The 24,156-nt window shown below is 33.2% G+C and overlaps 1 protein-coding gene across 1 annotated transcript in view; it reads left to right on the top strand.

The window, feature by feature from the left end:
* The window catches only part of TRPM7 (transient receptor potential cation channel subfamily M member 7), a 115,563-nt gene that overhangs the window by 69,999 nt on the left and 21,408 nt on the right, over positions 1–24,156 (top strand). The window contains 10 exon segments of the mRNA XM_087859158.1: positions 1,781–1,909; positions 4,302–4,580; positions 9,993–10,167; positions 12,387–12,513; positions 13,563–13,747; positions 14,417–14,549; positions 15,165–15,880; positions 17,701–17,771; positions 21,503–21,599; positions 24,059–24,129. Of these exon segments, the coding sequence (XP_087715284.1) occupies positions 1,781–1,909; positions 4,302–4,580; positions 9,993–10,167; positions 12,387–12,513; positions 13,563–13,747; positions 14,417–14,549; positions 15,165–15,880; positions 17,701–17,771; positions 21,503–21,599; positions 24,059–24,129 (1,983 nt within the window).

Raw genomic sequence — 24,156 nt, 5'->3', positions numbered from 1 at the left:
ATAGAATGATAAATGCTAACAAATTTTAATTCTAATTGGAACTAGAAATTGACTAAACAAAAATGTGGTAACCATAGGCCTTTGTAAGCAGGTATCAAATACAAATCAAATCTACCATATCTACCAGAAGCATTGGTAAAGATTAACCAGAAGAGACCTTGATATATCTTTGTGCGTTAGGATTTTGCAGAGAATGTGTAAAATTTTTGAAATGAACCTTTTTGCAGTGTTAATTTGAAGGTAAAAAGTAATCTAGATCGTTCATATAGTTTTGTTTATCAGTGGTATAATAGCTTATTTCCTTCATCATATTATGGTACATGTTTTGTTATCTGACACATAATTGGCTTTTCTCTTGCTTTATGGAAGAACAGTTTTTTTCTCCCAGATCAAAGAGTATATATGTCCATGGGGGATGGACTCACCTCATAGAAACACATGAGATTAGCCCCAGCTTTTAACCATGGGTTGAATGAATGAGTTTTTATTCCTCTTCCCAGAAAAATTGAGTTATTTTTTATTTTTTTTTTGTTTTTCATTTCCATCACGTTTGCATTCATGTGAGTGACTGTTTAAAAGTGGACAACCCTGGGACACCAGGGTGGGTCAGTCGGTTAAGAGTCTGCCTTCAGCTCACGTCATGATCTCAGGGTCCTAGGATCGGGTCCCATGTCAGGCTCCCTGCTCAGCGGGATGTCTGCTTCTCTCTCTCCCTCTGCCTCTCCCCTGGCTTGTGCGTGCTCTCTCTCTCTCTTTTCTGTCGTTCACTCTCTCAAATAAGATCTTTAAAATAAAAAAAAAAAAAAGACAACCCCGATGGCCAAATAGAAATTTCTCTTTTCTTTCCTTATTTATTGGAATTTACTGCCCTGCCCTGCCATAGCTTAAGTCAAGAATGTGGCTTGTTTTAACACTGGTAGAGGCAAGGAGAATGATGAGAGGATTCTTAGATACAGTTGTCCAAGGGTGAACAAATCTGGGCTTTCCTCTGAAACGAAATAACTCTTCAGATGTTATTATACGTAGATCTTATATAATACAATCTTTTTTGTTGAGAGTATCAAAGGTGGTATGTTCCCTTACCTAATGCTTTTATATCTGTTTTCATTTCTTGGGATTCAACCTCAATAACTAGGAGTTAGGAAAATACCAGTTGTCTTTCCTGGGAATAGTATGTGGTTGGGGGAAGGAGGAAGCAGGTAGTATGTGTTTCTTGGTGATGTTGGTGATGAATTTCTGTAGTATATTTAATACGATATTTTAGGTATAGTGTAAGTAAAATGGAATTATGTGAACTATGCTGAGAACAAAAATAAAAATCTATTTTAAAATTCTTCCTATGGGAAGTACTAAAAGTCATCAAAGTTCTAGAATACCAAAGTAATAGTCTCGGAACCATTTATGTTTTTGTTGATAAACGCAGTGTCTGCACTGAGGTTTGTTTTTTTTTTAATATTTTATTTATTTAAGGGAGAGTGAGCGCACACAGGGGCGGGGGGGGGGCAGAGGGAGAGGGAAGACTCCACGCTAAGCGAGGAGCTCAGTGTGGGGCTCAGTCTCATGACCCTGAGATCATGACCTGAGCCAGAACCAGAGCTGAATGCTTAAACTGATTGAGCCACCCAGGCACCCCTAAAACTGCTTTAGTGATTGAAGCTTGAAGATAGTTCACAGGGGTTCATTTAGTCTCTCTTCTGTGTGTTGGATTGAAAATTTTGATAGTAAAAAATTTTACCTTGTAATTAATATTAGTCATATTTTGTGTTTTCTTTTTCACTAGTTGGCATACTTAGGATTTCTGATGCTTTATACATTTGTGGTTCTTGTACAAATGGAACGATTGCCTTCAGTTCAAGAATGGATTGTTATTGCTTATATTTTTACCTATGCTATTGAGAAAGTCCGTGAGGTATGTGTGTAGTTTTTCCTACCAGTAACTTACTGTATATATGGAGGGTGTTTTGTTTGGTTTTCGATATGTATGTGGGTATGTGTATGTGTTATTCATAATCAGTAGGTAATAACATTATAGAAATGTAGAACATGTTTATTTTTGATATTCTAAAAATTATGGCATAAGAATAGGATGTTAACTTTGTCATAATTACAAAGTTCATGATTTGTTTCAGAAACATAGCCTAGATATTTTTTTTTAATGATTTTTTATTATGTTAGTCACCATACAGTACATTCCCGGTTTGCGATGTAAAGCTCGATGATTCATTAGTTGCGTATAACACCCAGTGCACCATGCAATACCTAGATATGTTTTATGTTTTATTTCCTCAACATTTATATTTATGCTCTTTGTCACTCTTCAGAAAGTATTAATTATACATATAGCCAGGCAGGTAGGTAAATTATAAATAGGTTTTTACTTTGCTGTTATATTGTACTTCCCGCTGAAGTGTGCTGTATTGCCCATTGAATTGTCATTTAGATTTAGATTCCTGTGTCTATCACAGCTTTCAGTTTAAATTATAAATTTTCTAACATCTTGATTTTGAAAAAATCTTTTTTCCTTAAATAAATGTTTATACTTTTTATTCAAACTATTAACTACGTAGTATAGTTTTATAACACATTGACTTAAATACGTCTGAATTATTTCATGTCTGCGCTTTAGATTTAGAGAATACATTATATTGCAAAAACAAATGAAAGCATTGTACTTCCCTTCCACTTAGGTGTCGTAGGAATTTATCTTCTCTAATAGTTTATTACGCATTTTTAATTCCTTTGAGTGCCATGGTTTATATGTTTATGAAATCTGTTGTTTTACCAACATGTTTGAAAAAATTAAATTGTTAAATGATAAAAAAAGTTGCAAATAATTTTTTAAATGCATATTCATAAAAGAGTTATACAAGTATTCATTAGATTGTAATAACTGGTTGCCTCTAGGGGGAATCGAAGTTAATTGGCTAAGGAAGAAGAATGGAAGGGATACTTTTCAGTACTTATTTTTATATACACTATGATTTTGAAGCTATAAATGTATTACCATTCCCCTACAAAAAAGAAATTTTAAATTTTTTAAAAAGATTTATTTATTTGAGAGAGAATGTGCATGCGTGCCCACGTGCAAGTGGGTGGAGGGGCAGAGGTAGAGAAACTCAAACAGACTACGTGCTGAGTGCAGAGCCCATTGAGGGGCTTGGTCTCATGACCCGAGATCATGACCTGAGCCAGAATCAAGATTCGGGCACTCAACCGACTAAGCCACTCAGGCAATACAAATTTTTAATTTTTATATTCAAAGAAGAGGTAAGTACAGGTATTTAAACCATTGAGCTGTTTGCTTTCTGTAAATAAGACACTTTTGGAAGATCCTATTACGATATCCTGTTGTTTGAATGAAAAATATAACAACTTTCAGAAGTATCTCACTTTCCAGAGAACTCTGTTCTAATTTTTGATTTTCAGCTTCTTAGTAGAATGACCAAGGTTGAATAGGTCATTTATTTGTGGGTATTTATATACATATGTGGGTATATATACACACACACGCATGCACGCATACATAGAATGAGGATAAGAAGTATGTCTCTGATAATCTCACTGAATTGTTTTAGTGATCAGATACATCATCAGATCCTAAGATAATCAAACATACTTTGACAAATACCAAATGACAAATGTTATATAATTTTATTTATATGTGAGATCTAAAAAAAAAACAAAGGCAGAAACAGCCTATAAATACAGAGAACAAAGTGAGCGTGGGGAAGGAGGGGAGGAGAGATGGGCAAAATGGGTAAAGGGGAGTGGGTGGCACAGGCTTCTAGTTATGGAATGAGTAAGTTCCAGGGATGAAAGGTATAGCACAAGAAATATATAGTCAGTGGTATTGTAATAGCATTGTGTGGTAACAGATGATAGCTGCACTTGTGAGCAGAGCATAATATGTAGAGTTGTTGAATCACTATGTTGTATAGTTGAAACTAATGTAACGTGTGTTAACTGTACTTCAATTTAAAAAAATACTTTGAGGGGCATCTGGGTGGTTCAGTCAGTAAAACATCTGCCTTTGGCTCAGGTCATCTGGGATTGAGCCCCAAGCTGGGCTCCCTGCTTGGCGGGGAGTCTGCTTCTCCCTCCCCCGCCATGCTCTCTTTCTCTCTCTCTCAAATAAAATCTTCAAAAAATACAAAAGTACTTTGAAATATTAAAAGATATATAAAATTCTGCTGTGATATTATAATTGAATGCTGATAATATGTTTTAATAGGAAGAAATTGATTTCTTAAACAGTTCCATTAGATTTCTTTTTTTTTTTCTTCTTTTTTTTAAACCTATAGATCTTTATGTCTGAAGCTGGAAAAATAAGCCAGAAGATTAAAGTGTGGTTTAGTGATTACTTCAATATCAGTGATACAATTGCCATAATTTCTTTCTTCGTTGGATTTGGACTAAGATTTGGAGCAAAATGGAACTTTGAAAATGCATATGATAATCATGTTTTTGTTGCTGGAAGATTAATTTACTGTCTTAACATAATATTTTGGTATGTGCGTTTGCTAGATTTTCTAGCTGTAAATCAACAGGCAGGACCTTATGTAATGATGATTGGAAAAATGGTAAGTTGAGAGGCATCTGATAATACTCATGGGTTTATTGATATTTTTTCTTGAAATCATAAAAACCTGTCATTAACATAGTTTTATTTGAACTAGAGAATGTTATTTCATGTTTATTTGCCTCATACCTCAAATTGGCCAATCCTCAGGATATTAATTTTTGAAGAAAATATGTGATGGGATAAGATTAAGAAAACCATATTTTATTTGTTTTATCTTAAAATGTTATAATTTTTAAATGCTACTTTCTAGGCCTATTTGAGATCAGAATGAAAAAATACAAATTTGTTAGCTACCATTTGTGAAGTTGTTTTCATCTTTACTAAGGCTATCCTAGTCTGGCACCTGCCGCAATCTAGTAAAATCTGTTTACTCATAACCACTGTGGCCTATCTTCAGTCTACATTATAGCTAGAGTAATTTCAAAATGCATATCTGAGTATGTCACTTCGCTTCTTAAAAAAATTTTTTTAATGCTTTCACATTACCCCTAGTGATCAGTATACTTAATGAAATCTGTAAGTCCTGCCCAGTTTGACTGTTGCTTTTCTTTTAATTTTCCAATAGAAACATCTTCCTTGCTTTCTTTTAAAGTGTCATCTCTTACCATTTTTTGACCTCTTATCTATGCTGTAGTCACACAGGCCTTTCTGTATTTTAACATAGCCCCTACCAAGGTACCATAGCTCATGTTCTTCTTTCCGCCAGGAATGACTACTCTCATCTACATTCATATCCGTAGCTCTTTTGATTTACATACAGATCATATCTCCAACATAATTTTTGTTTTGGGGGAGCTTTTTTGATCTTTTCCCACTAAATCAAGTTTATTTGCTATAAAGTTTTATGGGACCCATATTCCTCCTCTACAGAATATTTATCTCTGTGTCTAACCATATTTTAAACTATATTCTTACTGGATTATTTATGTACTTCTCTAGACTATAAACTCCTTGGAGTAGGAACCTTGTCTGGTTTTGGTCACCTTTGTATCTTTAGTACTTACCATAGTGGCTGTCACATAGTAGATTCTCCTTAGTAAATGTTTGCTGGTTGGATGGATATAACCATTACAAGTAGGAAAAAAAGACATAAAAATACTGAACATTTATTGTGTTTTAATAGGTTGCTTCTCTTAATTTTACATGCTTAGCAGCAGATTATAAATTTTAAAACTATAATCTTCTATCAAGTAGTTTTTAATATTTATTTTATTCTCACTCCTATGCAAGATAGTATAACAATTAGAATAGTGCCTCTGAACTTTGTGAAATTATGTTTCTCCTTTCTGATTTTACCAATCCTGTAGTTATTTTAAATAATTCTATAATCTAGTTTGGAGCTTGTTCTACATAAGTATTTTAGGAGATTACATATGGTATTAGTAAGCTGTCCATGTGATTTATTGATGAAATTAGTGAGTAGAGGATATAGGGATTTAGGGAAAGACATAAATCTTTGGATGCTTTTATTAAAGCAGTGGGATATGATCTGTTCTTTGAAAGATTAAGATAGGTAGGAGTAAAAGGGCACAACCTGACTGGAACTTTTTTAATGATAAGGAGTTGTTGGTTAATGTCAAATTGGATAAAAGGGCCTAGCCTGGATTACATAAAACATTGAAAACTGGGACCTTGAAGAAAAATACAGAGGAAACCATTGAAGAGTCTCCCCTCCAGCAAATTTGATTTTTCTTTCCCATGGGAGGAATAAGTTGACATTTCTTTATCTTTCCTTATCATTTCGGATAGACTTTTCAATGCATGGATGCTGAAAGCAGCTAGTCAGATTATTTGTTAGATGTTGATTTTCAGCCAGTGGGGACAGACTGAAAAAGTCTCAAAAGTGTTTTTCTTGCTCAGCTCCAATTCCCTACACTAATCTTGTTCCATTATTACGTATTTGCAAGATAATGCTAGCTAAACAGTACTACCTATGGTTTAGGGCGTTAGGTTCCTCTTTCCTTCTATCTTCACTGATTCAAACTATTTTTTCAGGTTACAGTCAGAACATCTTTTCCTGATATAATATTTCCAATATCTTGCTCTTTCCTACAGGCTTAACCAGCTGGCAGGTTTTGTTTTTTAAATGTAGATGTCAGGCTTAATGTGCAATTCCTTATACATTGAACTGAAAAATCTAAAGTGTGTTGTCCCTACTTCTGCCGTAAATTGCTTTCAGTTTCCAGTGGTCAAAAAGGCAAACACTATTATACTATTGTTTTTGTAAAAGTAACTTTTCCTTCCTCATTCTAAAATTATTATTCGTTGTGGAAAATTTTAGTAAATACAAACTACTATCCAGAGACATCCACTGTCAACAGTGTGGTCTATATACTTTTTCTGTGCTTCAAGATATACAGGAATACATGCTTGCGTGTTAAACTCCACACAAATAAATGTATATAATAGCTTTATCAAAGTAGGCTCATTATATGTGCTGTTTCTCAATTCTTTTTAAAGATCTGCCCCCTTCTAATAAATATGAAAATCTATTCCTAGAGTTTCTGAAACCCTTTTCCTTAACTGTGGAAAATCTTTGTCTTCTAAATTAAATGTACCTTCTGACTAATCCCACTAGCTCATAGGATTATTAGCATTATGAAAAGAAGATTTTTTAAAAAGGTTTTCTAAATATAAAGTTTATTTGCTTTTTCCCCAGTCGAGAATTCCTGGTTTACTATTTGTCATATCAAAGAAGTAGTCATTATTCATCCATTTGTACTCTTTCATAAAGTGAGAGTATTTCCAGGAAAAGTTAAGGGATTTAAGGCTTGTAGGGAAGAATTGGTTTTAGCCTAAAATTGTAGCATTCAAAATTATTTAGTGACTTAGTGGTATCAGGTTAACGTAATGGTAGTGTACAGTAAATTAGAGATACAGGAAATATAGAAGTGAACAGCCATAATAATAAAAGATGGAAATTGGAAAAGTAGGGTGAAGCCAAGAGAAAGAAATAGATTAGAAGCTGTCTGGATTTTCATCTGAATCTTGCCTCTCACATGCTCTCAGCACTCCTGCCAATTCTCCCATCCAAGTTATGAAGAGCTCGAATATATATTTCATTTTCTTCTTTATCTGTGATCTTTAGAACTACCCTCCACAAGAATTATTTATGTCTTTTCCCTCTTCAATCAGTCATTTATCACACCATTATCTGTTTCTCCTAGTGCCATTTCCCTTTCTGCCCCCTTTAGAGCTTTCAAAATGGTTAATATCCTAGTTATCCGTTTAACCTAGGTGCTATAGAGTGTAAGAAATCCTTCGTTAAAATATACCTTTAAATAATGAATAAAGGAGATGAATTTTATAGTAGTAGGTTCCTAGAGTAACTTAATACTGTTTCTTTTATCATTGTGTATCTATTTTATGTTATGCACTATAGTAAATTGAAACTACAAACATGAATAAAACTTGGTCCAGAGCCTCATAGAACTCACAGTTTAGTATATAAGACAAACATATGAAACATAGGTAGCTACAGAAAGATAAACTTGTTTGAATATGGATGAGATAGTACCTAATTCTCTCATGAAGGCTTTCACAAAGAATATGGTATTTGAAAGTTTGGCAAATAGGAACTTTTCTTGAGCAGGGAATTTCTAATCAGAGAAAAAGCTTTGAAAAGTTTGAAGATACAAAAGATGAAAATAGACGAAATATTCCTCACAGTTGATATCATTAATAAAGATCACACTTATGAAAATAGTGTTGTAAATGCTAACCTTTTCTCACTCGCTCTGTGTATCTGTACATTCAGTCTAGAAGTCCTCATTTTAGATATGTGGAAATGGGATATATTTAAATATTTTTAATTAATTAAATTTAGATCAAGTATAAGGAAGGTTGTCAAATAGGCTTTATGTGAAAGGTATGAAATCCAGGGACCTCTGTGACTCATCAGTCATAGACTTTGAATAGTTTTAGGATACCTCAGTACAGATTTGAGTACGGTTTTGAATTTTTGACTTGGCGTTTTTCTTTAATTACGGATAAATATTTGGATTCCATAGTGTTTCAGATGTCGTGAATAATGTTATGATGATTTGCCTTTTAAAATCTCTTATCCCAAGATTTTGTTGAAATCTTGTTGTTATTGAAAACATACATTCTCTTAGTGTGTATGTTAAACACTCAGAGAAGGAATTATTTGACTATTTTACAAATATGAGAACTGAATCTTGGAGAGTATTAGGACTCTTTGATTGCAAGTCACAGAGACTCAACTCTAATTTAATTTAAAAAGGAAATTTATTGGCAGATGTGTAAGAATTTTAAAGATGAAGGATCAAGTCTAAATAATTACTTATAAATAAATATTTTGTAATTTTAAAAATAAAAAAAACCCAGACTTATAGTCCTCTTTACCTCTCACATTCCTGCCTTCCATTTCTACTTTCACTATATATTTGTTTGAAAAATATATGCAAATGTCATAATAATTTTTTAGGTTATTTTATTGCAATTATGGGTTTTTTAGGTTAGTTTATTACAATTGTTGGTAAAGTACAGATTTATCGTAAATGTAGTCTACATTGATCTGTGTGGGTTTTCCCCTAGTATATTATTTGTGGATGTAGTACATTGTTGGAGTGAGATAACATTCACTTTTTTAGATATAAATGCTGAGCGCTTGTATCCCTAATTAAGTGGATAGAAATTAAAGTTCTTTTATAGGATTTCACTTCACTCTTAGATTTCTTGAGTAATGATTTCAAAATTCAGATCGTGACTTAATAAATTATTTTTCAATGATTTATTAGGTGATAGCCCAATTAGACTTTTTTTCACCTTTGTTGAAATTAAAGAATTGTAGGCTACTTGATTTGTAAAAGGATTTTTTAACCAGTTAATTGGTGTCATTTATTTTTTCAACACCCATGCTGATAATTGCAGTTTATTGTTTTATTTAGCTCCTAGAGGTTTTCACAGTCCAGGGTAAGGGACCGTGGTATAGGGTTCAAGATGGGTGAGAAGAATACCTTTTTGTGTATGAAGTGGGCAAAGGACAGTTATCAAAGGGAGGTAGAAAAGTGAATCTGAACTTCCAATGCTACAACACAACAGTTTTAGGAAAGATCACATATGGAAATTGGTTTCCTGAATCTGCCCATGTGTCTATACCTCTTTAAATCTTCTTGGACTCAAGATAGGCAAACTCCAGTTGGAACCAGTGATATGGTTCATTATATAGAATGTGCCCCTGACCTGTCCAGCTTCACAGGTCAATTTTTATGTAATCTCCTTGATGTTAAGGTTTACGTAGTGATGAGATTCTCCTGAATGCTAATACTAGGAGGAAAAAGAAACTCAAAGATTCTAGTAATTTTTTAGAACATTAGAACTATTTTAAGATGAAAAAACTGTTGTTTTTAAATTCCCATGTATTTTAACAGTGTTCATTTTTTAACAGGTAGCCAATATGTTCTACATTGTAGTGATTATGGCTCTTGTATTACTTAGTTTTGGTGTTCCCAGAAAAGCAATACTTTATCCTCGTGAAGCACCATCTTGGACTCTTGCTAAAGATATAGTTTTTCATCCATACTGGATGATTTTTGGTGAAGTTTACGCATATGAAATTGACGGTAAGGGTTTATGTTTACAAATTCATCCTTTGGTTATTGTATGTTTTAAAGTCAGAATTGCATTACAGTAATATTACATATTTTTACAAGTCTAACTATTAATACCAACCTAAGCCCTCCCAACATGCATTCATTAATTAGCCCAGGAAAAAAAACCTATAAAAATTAATCGAAAAAAATATTTTAGAATTTTTTCAGCCACAAATGGAAATCTGGCCTAACCCGGCTTATACAGTAAGTATATTTATTAGCTCATGTAACACAAAGTTCAGAGAGAGTGGTCTTTGGAGTTTGTTAATTCATAGTTAAGGACATCTGTTCTTTTCATTCCACTGCTCTGTAATCAGAGTGTCCGATTGATACAGGTTTCCCTTATGATTAGAAGACTGTCACTAGCAGTGGGAGGAAAGAGACAGTGTTTTCCATGGTTCTCTTAAGGGTGAAAAGTCCCTTTCCCAAAAGCCTCCTATTGAACCTGTTCCTTAAATCTTACTAGCTCAAATTGGCTTCAGCCTGCCTATCTATGAAACTGTTGGGGCAGAGGTGATAGGATTACAGTGATTAGACCAACCGTAGTAGGTTGGATAAACTCTTAAATTAACAAAATTCAACTGTGAATGCATTTTCTGCATAAGGTAATAATCTTTTTAAATTGTTTTAGCTAACGAGGCTAGATAACTGATGAACATAGGAGATGCTGCCAGTTTTCAGGGATGTTCTTCTACTGACTTCCACAATTGCATTTTAGAATCTTCATTTGGTTAGTTGCTCTTCATCTCTTTTCCAGTTTCTCTCCTGTTTTTACTCCTCCCTCACCACACACCTGCATTGCCCCCTACCCACCTATTTATAGGTGATTTGGTCAGGAGATGGCTACATAGTGGTCTTTAGTTGTTATCAGATATTGCTTGAAACAGTGAGGTTTTACCGGCCTGGTCAAACTTTGTGTTCAGTGCTTTCCTGTTCAGTGCCATTTTCAGGTTTTCATTTTCTGCGCTTTTTCTGATGTGGCTCTAGTTTAGTTGTTGTAAAGCATTGAATAAAGCTTTTTAGTCTTCCTCATTCTCTTCCTTGGGTATTTGCTATATCAAACAAATCTGAATAGAATGGAAATGGGTTGATATAACTTAAGATTGAAAGAACCTTGTGCATTCATTTGCCTGTGAAACAATTTTATTTGAAAGGAATGATACAGCCTTTGAGTGTTTTAATGGTGTATATGTTTTTAAACGATTACTAAAGAAATGCTAATTGTATTGTAAGCATTTATATAAAACTTGTCACTAATTCATGATTATTTAATTCTAATCCTTACCTTATTTAAATTGTTTTGCTAAATTCTTTAATAGTCTGGTGGGTACTTAAGCTCTTCTTTTCCTTGCTTTTTTATTCAGCTGAGTCTTGGCTTCAGAAACATTCCTGGTGGGGTTAATGAAAAGCAAGGAATTCAGACCTAATCATTGTATATTTGAGAGGCACTTCAACCACTCTTTCAACCCTAATGACATAATAAGATAAACTCAGTAATCTTTATATTTGTAAATTTACTGTGAGTTTACCATACTCTTTTATAGTTCAGTTATTTTTCTTACAGAAATGATGTAGTGTGGCTGAATCTGCAAATTTAATTCTACTTAATGTTCCTCAAGCTAAACCCTGTCTTGAAGTGCAGACATAACACAGAACTATAGATCTCATCTGAAATAGAGTGGTGGAACAGATACCCATATCCCTCCCAAAATTTTTCTGTGTTGGCGTATTTTTAAGTTTGTATTCCAAGTGTTTGACCAGAAGCTTTTCACCAGAGTCTGAAACAGATTTGTACATGATTGAAACTTCCTTCAAACAAACGAATACTAATTAAAAATAGTTACTGGTGCAGGGGCACCTGGGTGGCTCAGTTGTTAAGCGTCTTGCCTTCGGCTCGGGGCGTGATCCGGCATTCTGGGATCCAGCCCCACATCAGGCTCCTCCACTGGGAGCCTGCTTCTTCCTCTTCCACTCCCCCTGCTTGTGTTCTCTCTCTCACTGGCTGTCTCTCTCTGTCAAATAAATAAATTAAATAAATAAATAAACAAATAAATAAATAAAGTCTTAAAAAAAAAAGTTACTGGTGTAGAAACCAATATTGCACTGTATGTTAACTAACTAAAATTTAAATTTAAAAAAATGGTTACTGGTGTGATTACTATATCTAATTTTTGTTCTTCTTTCCAAAGTGTGTGCAAATGATTCCACTATCTCTCAAATCTGTGGTCCTGGAACATGGTTGACTCCATTTCTTCAAGCAGTCTACCTCTTTGTACAGTATATCATTATGGTCAATCTTCTTATTGCATTTTTCAAGTAAGGATTTTATTCAGTTGCTTATTGTAATGAGAGATAATATGTAATTCTCATTTTGAAGGAAACATACAAAATTTCAAATCTAAAGATTTTATTGAAGCCTACACTACTAAAATTATCTTTGAAAATTACAAATAAGAGGGCATACTTTTTCAAATCAAATGAAACTTTATATTTGAGACTAAATTATCTTTTCAACATGCAATTCTTTTATTAGTTACTAAGTTGCCGAGGAATACACATGTTCAGTATATAAAACAGAAAGGCAAGTAGAAAATTCATCCATAATCTCATTAATATTTTGGTATACATCTTCTCTTGTTTTTTATGAATATATATGAACCTTTTTTTTCTCTGTAAAAATAACGTTCTTGTATTTTGTATACTGTTTTTAACTAAGCAAAACATGAATATTATTCCATATTAATAAATATCTCTCTCCAGTTTATTTTTAATGCCTACCTGGTATTCCACAATATAGACCTTAATTTTTCAACCAATATATTATATTGTTCAATTAGATTGTTTATAATTTTTTGTTCCCCAAAACCATGCTGTTATATTTTTGATCATTCCTTAATTATGTCCTTAGGTTGTTTTCCTAAAAGTAGAACTGTTTAGTGTATGCATTTTTAGGACTTTGTGCATTTAAGCTAAAGCAGACCTTTATCCCCAAATCTCTGCTAACACTAGGTTTTGTTATCTTTAATGGTTGCTAATTTGATAGTACCTAAAAGTACCTTGTTTTTATATGTGCTTATTTTGTTGCTGCTAAGATTGAATATTTTCTTATAGTTTTGTAATTTGTATGTAACTTTAAAATCTTAAGATCATATTTTCTGCTCATTTTTCTGGGAGTTTGTAATTAAGACCCTCAACGATACCAAACTTGTGCCTTATACTTACTGCATGTATTTTTTCCAGTTTCTCATTTGCCTTTTAGTCTTGTGTATGGTAGAATTGCAGAATTGCACTAAGATCTTTAGTATTTAAAACTTTATCATGTGATTTAGCTATGTTTATTTTATTTTCATTCTTTGTTATTCAAGCAATGTGTATTTACAAGTGAAGGCAATTTCCAATATTGTATGGAAGTACCAACGTTATCATTTTATTATGGCTTATCATGAGAAACCTGTTCTGCCTCCACCACTTATCATTCTCAGCCATATAGTTTCTCTGTTTTGCTGCATATGTAAAAGAAGAAAAAAAGATAAGACTTCAGATGGACCAAGTAAGTAAAATATATTAAGGGAAATGTTATCACTTATCAGTATTACACTGAAAGTTAAGTATTAATTTTACTCAGAAGACTTAATTGGTTAATGTTACTGTAAGAAGCTTTTGTTGTATTTGCCTGAACATAAAGGAATTTTAAGTATAATATAGTATCTATAAAAGTGAATTTAGTATTAAACTTCTTTTTGAATATGGCATGTCAGTTTGCTTTTTTAAAATGGTAATATAAACCATGGCATTTGCTCTTCTACAAACCATTTTTGCTGCTCTGTAAACAACACTTTTAGTTTATTCTGTATACTACATGAGATTAATCATCATATCAACTGTGCTTGAAATTTTATAGTGACTTTCTGTTCTACCGAATTGGTCGTTAAATTCCTCTACCTGGATAAATGAGGGAGAGGTATAAAGAGAGATATAGGGGAAGAGTGTTTTATAGGAAAAGGAAATTAGAAGAGGAGGAGAAGGTACCTGAAACTGTTCTGCTGAAGAAAAAAATGGAAATGCTTGCCTAGTGCTTTAGAAACACTATAGTAAAAAGAAAAAAATTATAGATGATGGATATAGTCTTACGAACCCTGAATAATTCATAAGACTCATGAGCTATAATTTGATATCTTGATAGTCTTGATTGATTTTTTTTTTCCTTTTCTCTCCTTAGAACTTTTTTTAACAGAAGAAGATCAAAAGAAACTACATGACTTTGAAGAACAGTGTGTTGAGATGTATTTTAATGAAAAAGATGACAAATTCCATTCTGGGAGTGAAGAGAGAATTCGTGTCACTTTTGAAAGGTTCAGAAGTTCTTTAATTGATTATATGTCACAGTGGATTCTGTTGTGCCTTATACATGGTCATTGTTCAATTTGTCAAATAAGTAAGCTTAGTAATAGTTTTATATATGGAAAGGCAATTCAGTTCTTCTAATACTTAGTGTAAGTCAGTTTCTCATTATTTTTTAACATTTGTTACAAAGGACAGAGAAGAATTAATGTTCTTTACTAGTCAGTGGAGAAAAGTGAAACTATATTGTTTTAAAGCATTTGCTTCTGTTTTTTAATGGCTTTGCTACATTCTGGAAACAGTATAGTTATAATAATGGTAATGGTAGTTCTATGTATATGTAATTTTATACACATATTTGTGTGTGTTACTTTGATGGTGGGGAAATTGTAATAATAACAAAAACATTATTTGAAATCTTGATTTTATTATAATAGAATCAGCACCAAACCCTTCTTAACCATTAGGTGTGCCTTTTATAAATAAATAATCATTTTATTTTATATCGTAGCTTGTTTGAGTGCATGTAAAATTTCTTTTTACCATTGTCATTTATTGAGATTACAAAAAGAATCTCTAAAACATTAATTTTTAACATTTCTAAAAAGCCTATGTTTCCCCTGCAGGGTGGAGCAGATGTGCATTCAGATTAAAGAAGTTGGAGATCGCGTCAACTATATAAAAAGATCATTACAGTCATTAGATTCTCAAATTGGCCATTTGCAAGATCTTTCAGCCCTGACTGTAGATACATTAAAAACACTCACTGCTCAGAAAGCTTCGGAAGCTAGCAAAGTTCACAATGAAATCACACGAGAGTTGAGCATTTCCAAACATTTGGCTCAAAACCTTATTGACGACGGTCCCGTAAGACCTTCTGTATGGAAAAAGCACAGTGTTGTAAATACACTTAGTTCCTCTCTTCCTCAAGGTGGTCTTGAAAGTACTAATCCTTTTCTTTGTAATATTTTTATGAAAGATGAAAAAGATCCCCCGTGTAACATATTTAGTCAGGATTTACCTGTAATACCCCAGAGAAAAGAATTCAATTTCCCAGAGGCTGGTTCCTCTTGTGGTGCCTTATTCCCAAGTGCTGTTTCTCCTCCAGAACTGCGACAAAGAATACATGGGGTAGAAATGTTAAAAATCTTCAGTAAAAATCAAAAATTAGGCAGTTCTTCTAATAGCATACCACACCTGTCATCCCCGCCAACCAAATTTTTTGTTAGTACACCTTCCCAGCCAAGTTGTAAAAGCCACTTAGAAACTGTAACCAAAGATCAAGAAATTGTTTGCTCTAAAGCTGCAGAAGGAGATAATGTAGAATTTGGAGCATTTGTAGGTAAGTTTAGCAAACCAGCATTTATATATCAATATTATTTTTTTAATTAAAGTTATCACCTTAGAAATCAAATAAGTAGCTAATTAATAAAACCATGCACTTAATGTAATAAGTGGACTACGTTTCGTAGAATACAGTTCTAAAAGTTTTAAGAGGAATCAAGTGGAGGAAATAGGTTGAATTGAGCACACACCTCTTTCGTGAATTTACTATAATAACATTTGTATATAAAACTTATTTGGGCTCTTCCTTTTGATTTTGAGGATCTTCCTTTGAATTTGGTTACTTGTTGAAAGAACCTGAGTGAGTCATAAATGTTAGATACTTGGGGAATAATAGAAAGGTACAGGGGAGGTTGGATAGAAATAATTGGAAAAGACCAGTGTCTTATAAATTGAGTGACCATATAGTTTTTCATTTCAACCAGTACACTTTTGGTAGGGAAAGGGTATGCTAACAATTACAATTACGCTAATAGGGAAAGCCAGGACTCTACTTGGAAATGCAGATTTATGGTCAAACCACTATTATATACCCAGAGAGGAGAGCATTTCAGAAAGGAATGGATTCATTCTTATACTTAAGATAGCTAAAGTAAAATAAGGACTGAAAATATATTTATTTTTGCAATGATAACAAATTAATGGCCTTGGTGGTATCCGTTTCAGTGAAGTGGTTGAGGGAGAAGCCAAATTATATTGAAATAAAGTGTGAATGGGAGGAGGGAATGTAAAGAGGAGGACTTGGGGGGCAGGTGTAAAGCTCACTATGAAGGTAAAAAGAAAGAAATAACTAATACTGTAGTTTGTAGCTAAGGTTTTTTATTTGTTTTGTTTTTAGTGATGGGGGAGACCTAAGCATATTTTAATGTTGACAGTGTGCCATATGGAATGAAAAGGTGGAGAGAGAATATTCATAGAGCTAGCTAAGTCTCTAGTATTTGGGAGAGTATAGTGTTCTAACAATCTTCCTGTTGGATTAGTAAAGATTAAAGTATTTAACAAAGAGTTCTTAGAAAACAACCTGAGTTGTTTTTGGGCATGACCAGAGTGTTCTGAGGCATGAAACCTGTCTCTTCAGGTTTGAATTTTTCCATCAGGTGGCTTCCTAACCTTGTCTTAACACTTGTTTGAGCCTTCCCAGCTTAGAAATTTATCTAGTCACAGAACATGTATGGAGATTAGTCGAAAAATATTGTATGTCCATGTAGTCTTCAGATTGAGGCCAACCCTGTAAGTTTTCTAGGTACTGAGCATACTGATCTCTGCTGCTAGGCTTTGTGCAGTTCACTGTGGATTTATAGAGACAACTTTTCCTGCATAAAATCTATCCCCACTTATTTTTTAAAAGTACATTTTAGTCTGTATGTTAGTATATTGCCACGGGGATGGATACCTACATATTTATCTCTACATATGATTTGTGTGTGTGTGTGTGTGTGTGTGTGTGTAGTGGATGTATATGTGTGTGTATATATATAGTGGATATATTATACATGTGTAATAAATATATATTATATATGTAACTTTATTAGTAAAAGTAATTGCTTCCCTTTTTTCTTTTTAAATTTCAAGCAATTCATATCACATGTTGGATTCTTTGAGGAGGCCTTTGGCTTTTGCTGTTAAGTAAACTGAACTGCTCATCTTCTCTAGCTTCTTGACAGATATTTTTAGTATATATCAAAAGATCTACAGGAAACTTCAGAGCCATCAAAACTACTTGAAAAACAACATAAATCACTTGCTTATGTAGACTTTAGGTAATGATATTTTGATAAGAAAATAAGTATTTTTTTTGTAATTTTTTTTCTCTTTAAGGACACAGAGATAGCATAGATTATTTGCAGAAGTTTAAAGAAACATCAAACAAGATAAAAGAAATATTATCCGTAAGTAAATCCTTAAAACAGCACAATTCAATCTTACTTTGCTCTTTGGGGGTTTAGTTCAAAATAGAATTAAACATTTCGGTAAAAATGCAGTTTTAGCAGAGACCGTCATCAACATGATTATCCCAAATATTTAAAGCTATACACCATTTAAAAAGAAGAAAGAGGGCACCTGGGTGGCTCAGTCGGTTAAACATCTGCCTTAAGCTCAGGTCATGATCTCAGGGTTCTGGGATCGAGTCCCACATCAGGCTCTCAGCTCATCAGGGAGTCTGCTTCTCCCTCTCACTCTCCCTTTGTGCTCCCCCCCAAATAAATAAATAAAATCCTTAAAAAAAAAAAAAGAAAGAAACAATTAAATATGAAAAAAATCTACAAATAGCTTGTACTTTTTTAATTGATGAAAATAAAAAACACCTATTTAACATTTCTCTTTTTAAAAATCCTTCTCCCTATACATTTCCCCTTGACTAAATACTGAGCTGAACTCTTTCCCAGGCCCAAAAGTTTATTAGAACATAACCCTGTCTGTCAAGGAACCTGTAGCCGAGCTGTAAAAAGCTGAATATGCCAGTAACTACAATATAATGTGCAGGTGTAAGATATTCAATAAATGTTTGTTAAATAAATTTTTAAATGTATAGAACAATGCATGAAAAGCATTTCTTAACTGTTGCTTTCATAAATACCCTTAATGATAGTCTTAATATGAGGGAAGGGAACCAGTAGGGAAACCAATTTTTTTTTTTTTTTTTTTGAGCTGTATCTCTTCTTTTATCTTTGAGTTTCTTACAGGGAGGGAGAGCTGACTGGGAATTATAATAGAAAAAGCAAGAAGATGTAGATGGAGCGAAATTGAGCATTCACATGATAAGGATCAAAAGTATAACTTTTTTCAGATGGGAAGACTGACAAAAGAAATTGTCACATATGTTTTGAGTTGGAAAGAAAAAATGTTAAACTCTTCTCTAACTTACCATTTAAGAATCTGTGTGTTTCATTGTATATAAATTATGCAAAACATTTTTAAAATTAAAGGGGATAAAAAGTAATCTGGGAGTTGTTGGTACTCTTAAGGCATTTGTTTTTCCAGTAAAGCTGGTGGAAAGCATGATGGAATACATGAGAAAAAGAAGGTTTAGGGTAACCATTGTGTGAAGTTATTAAGGAGTCAAGAGAAAACCAGGAGTATGATTTCTCAGCTATGGAGTTGATAGGCATGGATTTTTTACTAGCCATATCAGCATTTGGATTTCAGCCAGGAGAACTGAAGGCTGGGAATGGATATGGGGAAAGTAAATCTTCGGAGTGATTCTGACTAGAGGATTGGCATGACCCAGATTAGAACTGCTAAGTAATTGAAAATCTTAAGAGTTGTCAAACTCAGCAGTCAGGACCTCAAATTCACCATCTTGTTCAGAAGACATATTTCTCCTCCTGTATTTTCTGCCTCTGTTAATAACGTCAGCATTCTAGTTTACCGGGACAAAAGTGCGCTCATTTTGCTTCCTAAATATTTTAGTATCTCTGCTTCTCTCAGTCCTCAGTAACAATTACAGTTACCCTGACTTAGGCTGTCATTCTCTAATACGTATTTCATTGAACTTTTAAAATGTCTCTGCAAGTGTCACAATGGCAGTTGAAAGAATTGTATCAGCACATTTTTGTGGCATCATTTTGCTATAGGGAAGCACTTGATGTACATAGGAAGTCAATTAGGATAAATGGACATTCCTTAATGGGAAAGGGTATACATCAAGGTTTCCCCACAGATTTCGCCTTTTAACAATGAACCTATTAAATGAACTTAAAGCCAGGACTGTGCTAAAAATTTTTAAGTGGGCAGGTAACTTCCTGGTAAAAGTAAGAAGAAATTACAAGTTTCTGTGAGTAGGCAGAAAACTGGTGGCTGTGTTTTGAATTAGACAATTTTAAGTAATTTACGTAGAGAAAAAGAACTCAAACTGTAATAATACAATAGTGAGCTCTAGCTCATGATGGTCTGAGACTTTGAGTTCTTGAATGTTTATGGGTTATATACCCCTTTGAAAATCAAATGAAAACTATAGACCCTCTTTCCAGAAAAATGAACATATATAAAATTTTATCTATTAAGGTATATGGAGTTTTACAAATACCTTGAAACCCATCATCAGTCCTGCACTAGAATTTCTGTCATAGATGGTTCTGATGAAACTGATGTGTCATTGCATCAAAGAGTGTCTATCAAGGAGAGCACTTATATAAAACAAATAAGAAATAGCTAAAACTGGTTCCAGAAGAAACAACTGAAATGAGAAAGGAAATTGGAGTTGCTTTGTGACTACAGATTAAGGTTAGCACTCTCACTTGGCTATATAAATCAGCTGCATATGAAGAGTGCAGAGCATCAAAGGTAGAAAAGCTTAATTTTCTTGAGATACAAGCTAAATTTACTTAATAAAGTAATAGTTTATTGTAGTAGTAACATTTTAAAACTCATTGTTTCTGAGAAGTAGTAGAGGTTTGGGGATATTTTAAAGTTGCATAATAGTGTGTGACCTGTTTATAGTTGAAAAGAGAAAATGTGAATATATTGGATTGTCCCCAGGTTAATGCAGTTTGTTAGTTCATCTGAGAAAATGTATAGGTAAAAAGAAGAAAGGAAGGGAGAACTAGACTATAAAATATTAGTCAGGTAGAACTGTTGAAACATGAAGATTTGGCTAAACATTTTGGTGACTCCATAATAACCTTCTGCAAATAAGCATTTAATAAGGATTGGATTAGAAATTGTTGAGAGGGGAAATGCTTTGTCAGTAAATAAATATTGGATAATTGAGTAGAAATTAGGAAAAGTCTGTTTATGTTCTCATATCACTTCATAATCTCAGATAATTTCCAGCTTTAAATGTAAACATTCAAATCATTTAAGAAAATAGAAATATTAACTTAGTAAAACCAGGAGGACTTTCTAAACATACAATGAGTAGACAATGTTAAAGGAAGGATGTGAAGAGATTTAAGTACCAAAAAAATGGAAATCATAGATAAGTCAAACAAATTTGGAAAAAAATTGAAATGTGACTAATAATGATCAGATCTTTGTTCTATAAACAGCTCATATAATCAATAAGAAAGCTATCCAAACATCTCTTCTTCCCCATAAAAACCACTCCTCCACCCTCCAAACTGTTAACAGTCTGTCAGTGTTAGTGTAAAATAGCTTTTTGTTTTGTTTAGCTTTTTGTTTTTTGATAAATGTTTTATTATTTTTCCCACAGTTTTTTGTATTTCCCCCAATTTTTTTTTAAAAAGATTTTATTTATTTATTTGACAGAGAGACAGCCAGCGAGAGAGGGAATACAAGCAGGGGGAGTGGGAGAGGAAGAAGCAGGCTCCCAGCGGAGGAGCCTGATGTGGGGCTAGATCCCAGAAGCCGGGATCACGCCCTGAGCCGAAGGCAGACGCTTAACGACTGAGCCACCCAGGCGCCCCTTCCCCCAATTTTTTATAAAGTTGTATCACTATGAAAAAGGCTTCATTCAGATGGATTTATGAATAATAAACAAGTAGGATATTTTGATGCAGTTTTTTTAGATTGTCATTGAAGAAAATTAACTGTAACCTGTAATGTGTTCTTTGGTGTCCACATAGATTAAAACATAAGATACAGAGACTCATACTACTTAGAACAATTATTTGTAATTGGGTTTAATTGTTTTTAAATTGTGTATTTGTTCAATGTGCAGAGTGATGCTCCTTCTGAAAACACTTTGAAACATGTGAGTTCTCACGCTGGATTTACTGAATGTCGCAAAACTTCTATTCCTCTTCATTCAGAACAAGGTAATTTTTGACTATGTGAACTATGTTACCAAACATGCTCATTTAAACTTTAAATGTATTTTATGTATGTCACACACCTGAGCAGTGAATGTTTCAGGAGTCAGAAAATGACGATTCTGGTCTATCATTATTACTTTAAGCTTGAATAAAACACATAATCCTAATATCCTAATATTCTCCTTTTTTTTTTTAAACAAATTGTTTAGTACTGAAGGTGAAATATAAAGACTTGATTTTTATGAATCTGATTTTAACTTTTACAAGTGAATCTGTTTTAATCTATAGTCATTTAGTCTACATATTTTTCTAATTTAACTTTTCAAAATAGCTAATACATTTATTTGGTTCAGAATTGAAATACAAACACATACAAGCAATTTGAAATAAGTCTCTCTCATTCCAGCTTCATATGTAACCACTTATTTTTATTTATCCTCTAGAGTTTCACACTTACGTGTCATATATGACAGTAGTCTTTTCTTCCTCTCATTTTTACACCGAAAGCAACATACCGTACATGTTGTTCTGCGCCTTTAATTTTTCACGTGAGAATTAAAAGGCCTGGGGATGTTTTCATATCACACTTTTTTATGAGTCAAAGTTATATATGCATATAAGTTTATTATTATTCAACTTTTCATTAATGGGCATATAACCTTTATAAAGTTCCTTAAGAAAAACATCACTACCGTGTCCACCTGACCATCATTTCCCCTTTCATTCTCTTTTGGTATAGAGCAGTATCAAGTTGGATGTATTCCAGGATTGCAAGTTGGTTTAACATTAACATAAAAACTATAATTGATGAGGGGTGCCTGGCTGGCTTAGTTGGTAGAGCATATGACTCTTGATCTTGGGGTTGTGAGTTCAAGCCCCATGTTGCGTATAGATTTCACTTAAAAAAGGTGTGTGTGTGTGTATAATTAATGCATGATAATAACAGATTAGAGGAGAAAATCATTTGATCATTTCAGTAGCTGCAGAAAAGACATTGGATAAAATTCTGCATCCATTCATGATTAAAACTCCTAGCAAAGTTAGAATGAAGTTTCCTTAATCTGAATAAAGGGAATCTACAAAAAGTTATCAAAAGTTATCACAAGTGTCGTATTTCACACTGATATATTGAAAGCCGAATGGGGAATCAAGGCAGGGATTCTGGCTGTTATCATTTTGATTTAACATTCTAGCTGGAGAAATAGAGTAAGAAAAAGAAATGGTAGAAGGGTTAGGAGGGAAGAAATAAAACTCATTTTCAGTAACATGGATGTTATTTCTAAAGTTAGCATGCTTCTAATTTTGCATCCTCATATTTCAGTTTTAGATAATAACTATTGACCTCCCATTAAAGAAGGCAAGGATTGAACTCTTCCCCTCCTTCTCTCTGTTCCCCAAACAGACACACACACACATGCACACGTGCTCACACGTGCTCGCACAAGCACATATACACACACATTTACTCTTTCCCACCGTTATAGTCTTGTGTAATTTTGGCTAGATCAACACTAGATTCTCTGCTATTCAACTACATTTCTTCAAGTTACTCAGATACATACTGCATTCTATCAGTTTTATTATCTTGAAAAAGTTTTACCCAGACTCTTCTAACATACTTCAATCTGGCCTTTTTGCCCTCTACACTTGGAATACAAATTTTGTTCTAAGATTCTCCATCACCTTTCATTCTGAGGTTTTTCTTTACTGCATCATAAAGTTGTGAATTCTGAGTTACTTTAGAATTTAACATCCTGACTTTTTAAAATAGGCTTAATTCTAAAGTTTATTTAGGATAAAAAAACCAAGATATGATAAAGATGGAATCTTAAATCACAGGAGGAAAGATGAACTGGTTTTTTTTTCATTACTATAAAATGTTGTATGTATAAGATTATTATTTGCAATTTTGTAATGGCAGGAGATTGAAATCATACCAAATGTCTATCAGCAGGAGTTTGGTTATTATTCTGTACAATTATTGTATACCCGTAGTATGAAGTTCAGTATAGCATCAAAATAGAATAGAGGCGTTTTCTGTGTACTGATAATGGAAAGATCTCCAAGCTTAAAGTTAAAAAACCAACAACAAAAAAACTCCCAAATATATATATGATATAAATTATCCTACCATTTATGGTTTAAAAAATGGTAGGTGTACACACACACACACACAAAATATTCATGGTAGAATATACAAGAAATTTGGAAATAGGAATAGGAAGACTTTTTCCTTCATACTCTTTTTTATTTCTTACTGCTTTTTTACAAAAATAAATTGAATAATTTTGATGTCCTGTTGGGAGACGTCTGGGCCTCATGAAACTCTTACCTTCAGCAGTGTTGGGGAGAGGATAAATTATCTTATGAAAGTTACACTGTGTGTAGAAACACTTTGTGTTTGGTTAGTTGATTAAAAAAAAATTTAGTTGTATAACTTATGTTTTAAATTTTTCTTTAAGTGGAAAGTAGCGGTAGAAGGCCATCTACAGAAGAAACTCATGAAGTAGATTCTAAAGCAGCTTTACTACCGGTTTGTACATTTCAATTAAACAAATGC

Source organism: Ursus americanus, chromosome 36 (genome assembly GCF_024610735.1).
Source record: "Ursus americanus isolate L20-20 chromosome 36, mUrsAme1.1.p, whole genome shotgun sequence".
NCBI classification, from domain to species: Eukaryota; Metazoa; Chordata; class Mammalia; order Carnivora; family Ursidae; genus Ursus; species Ursus americanus.
The sequence above is the reverse complement of the archived record's forward strand: the minus strand, read 5'-3'. Positions and strand labels throughout refer to the sequence as shown.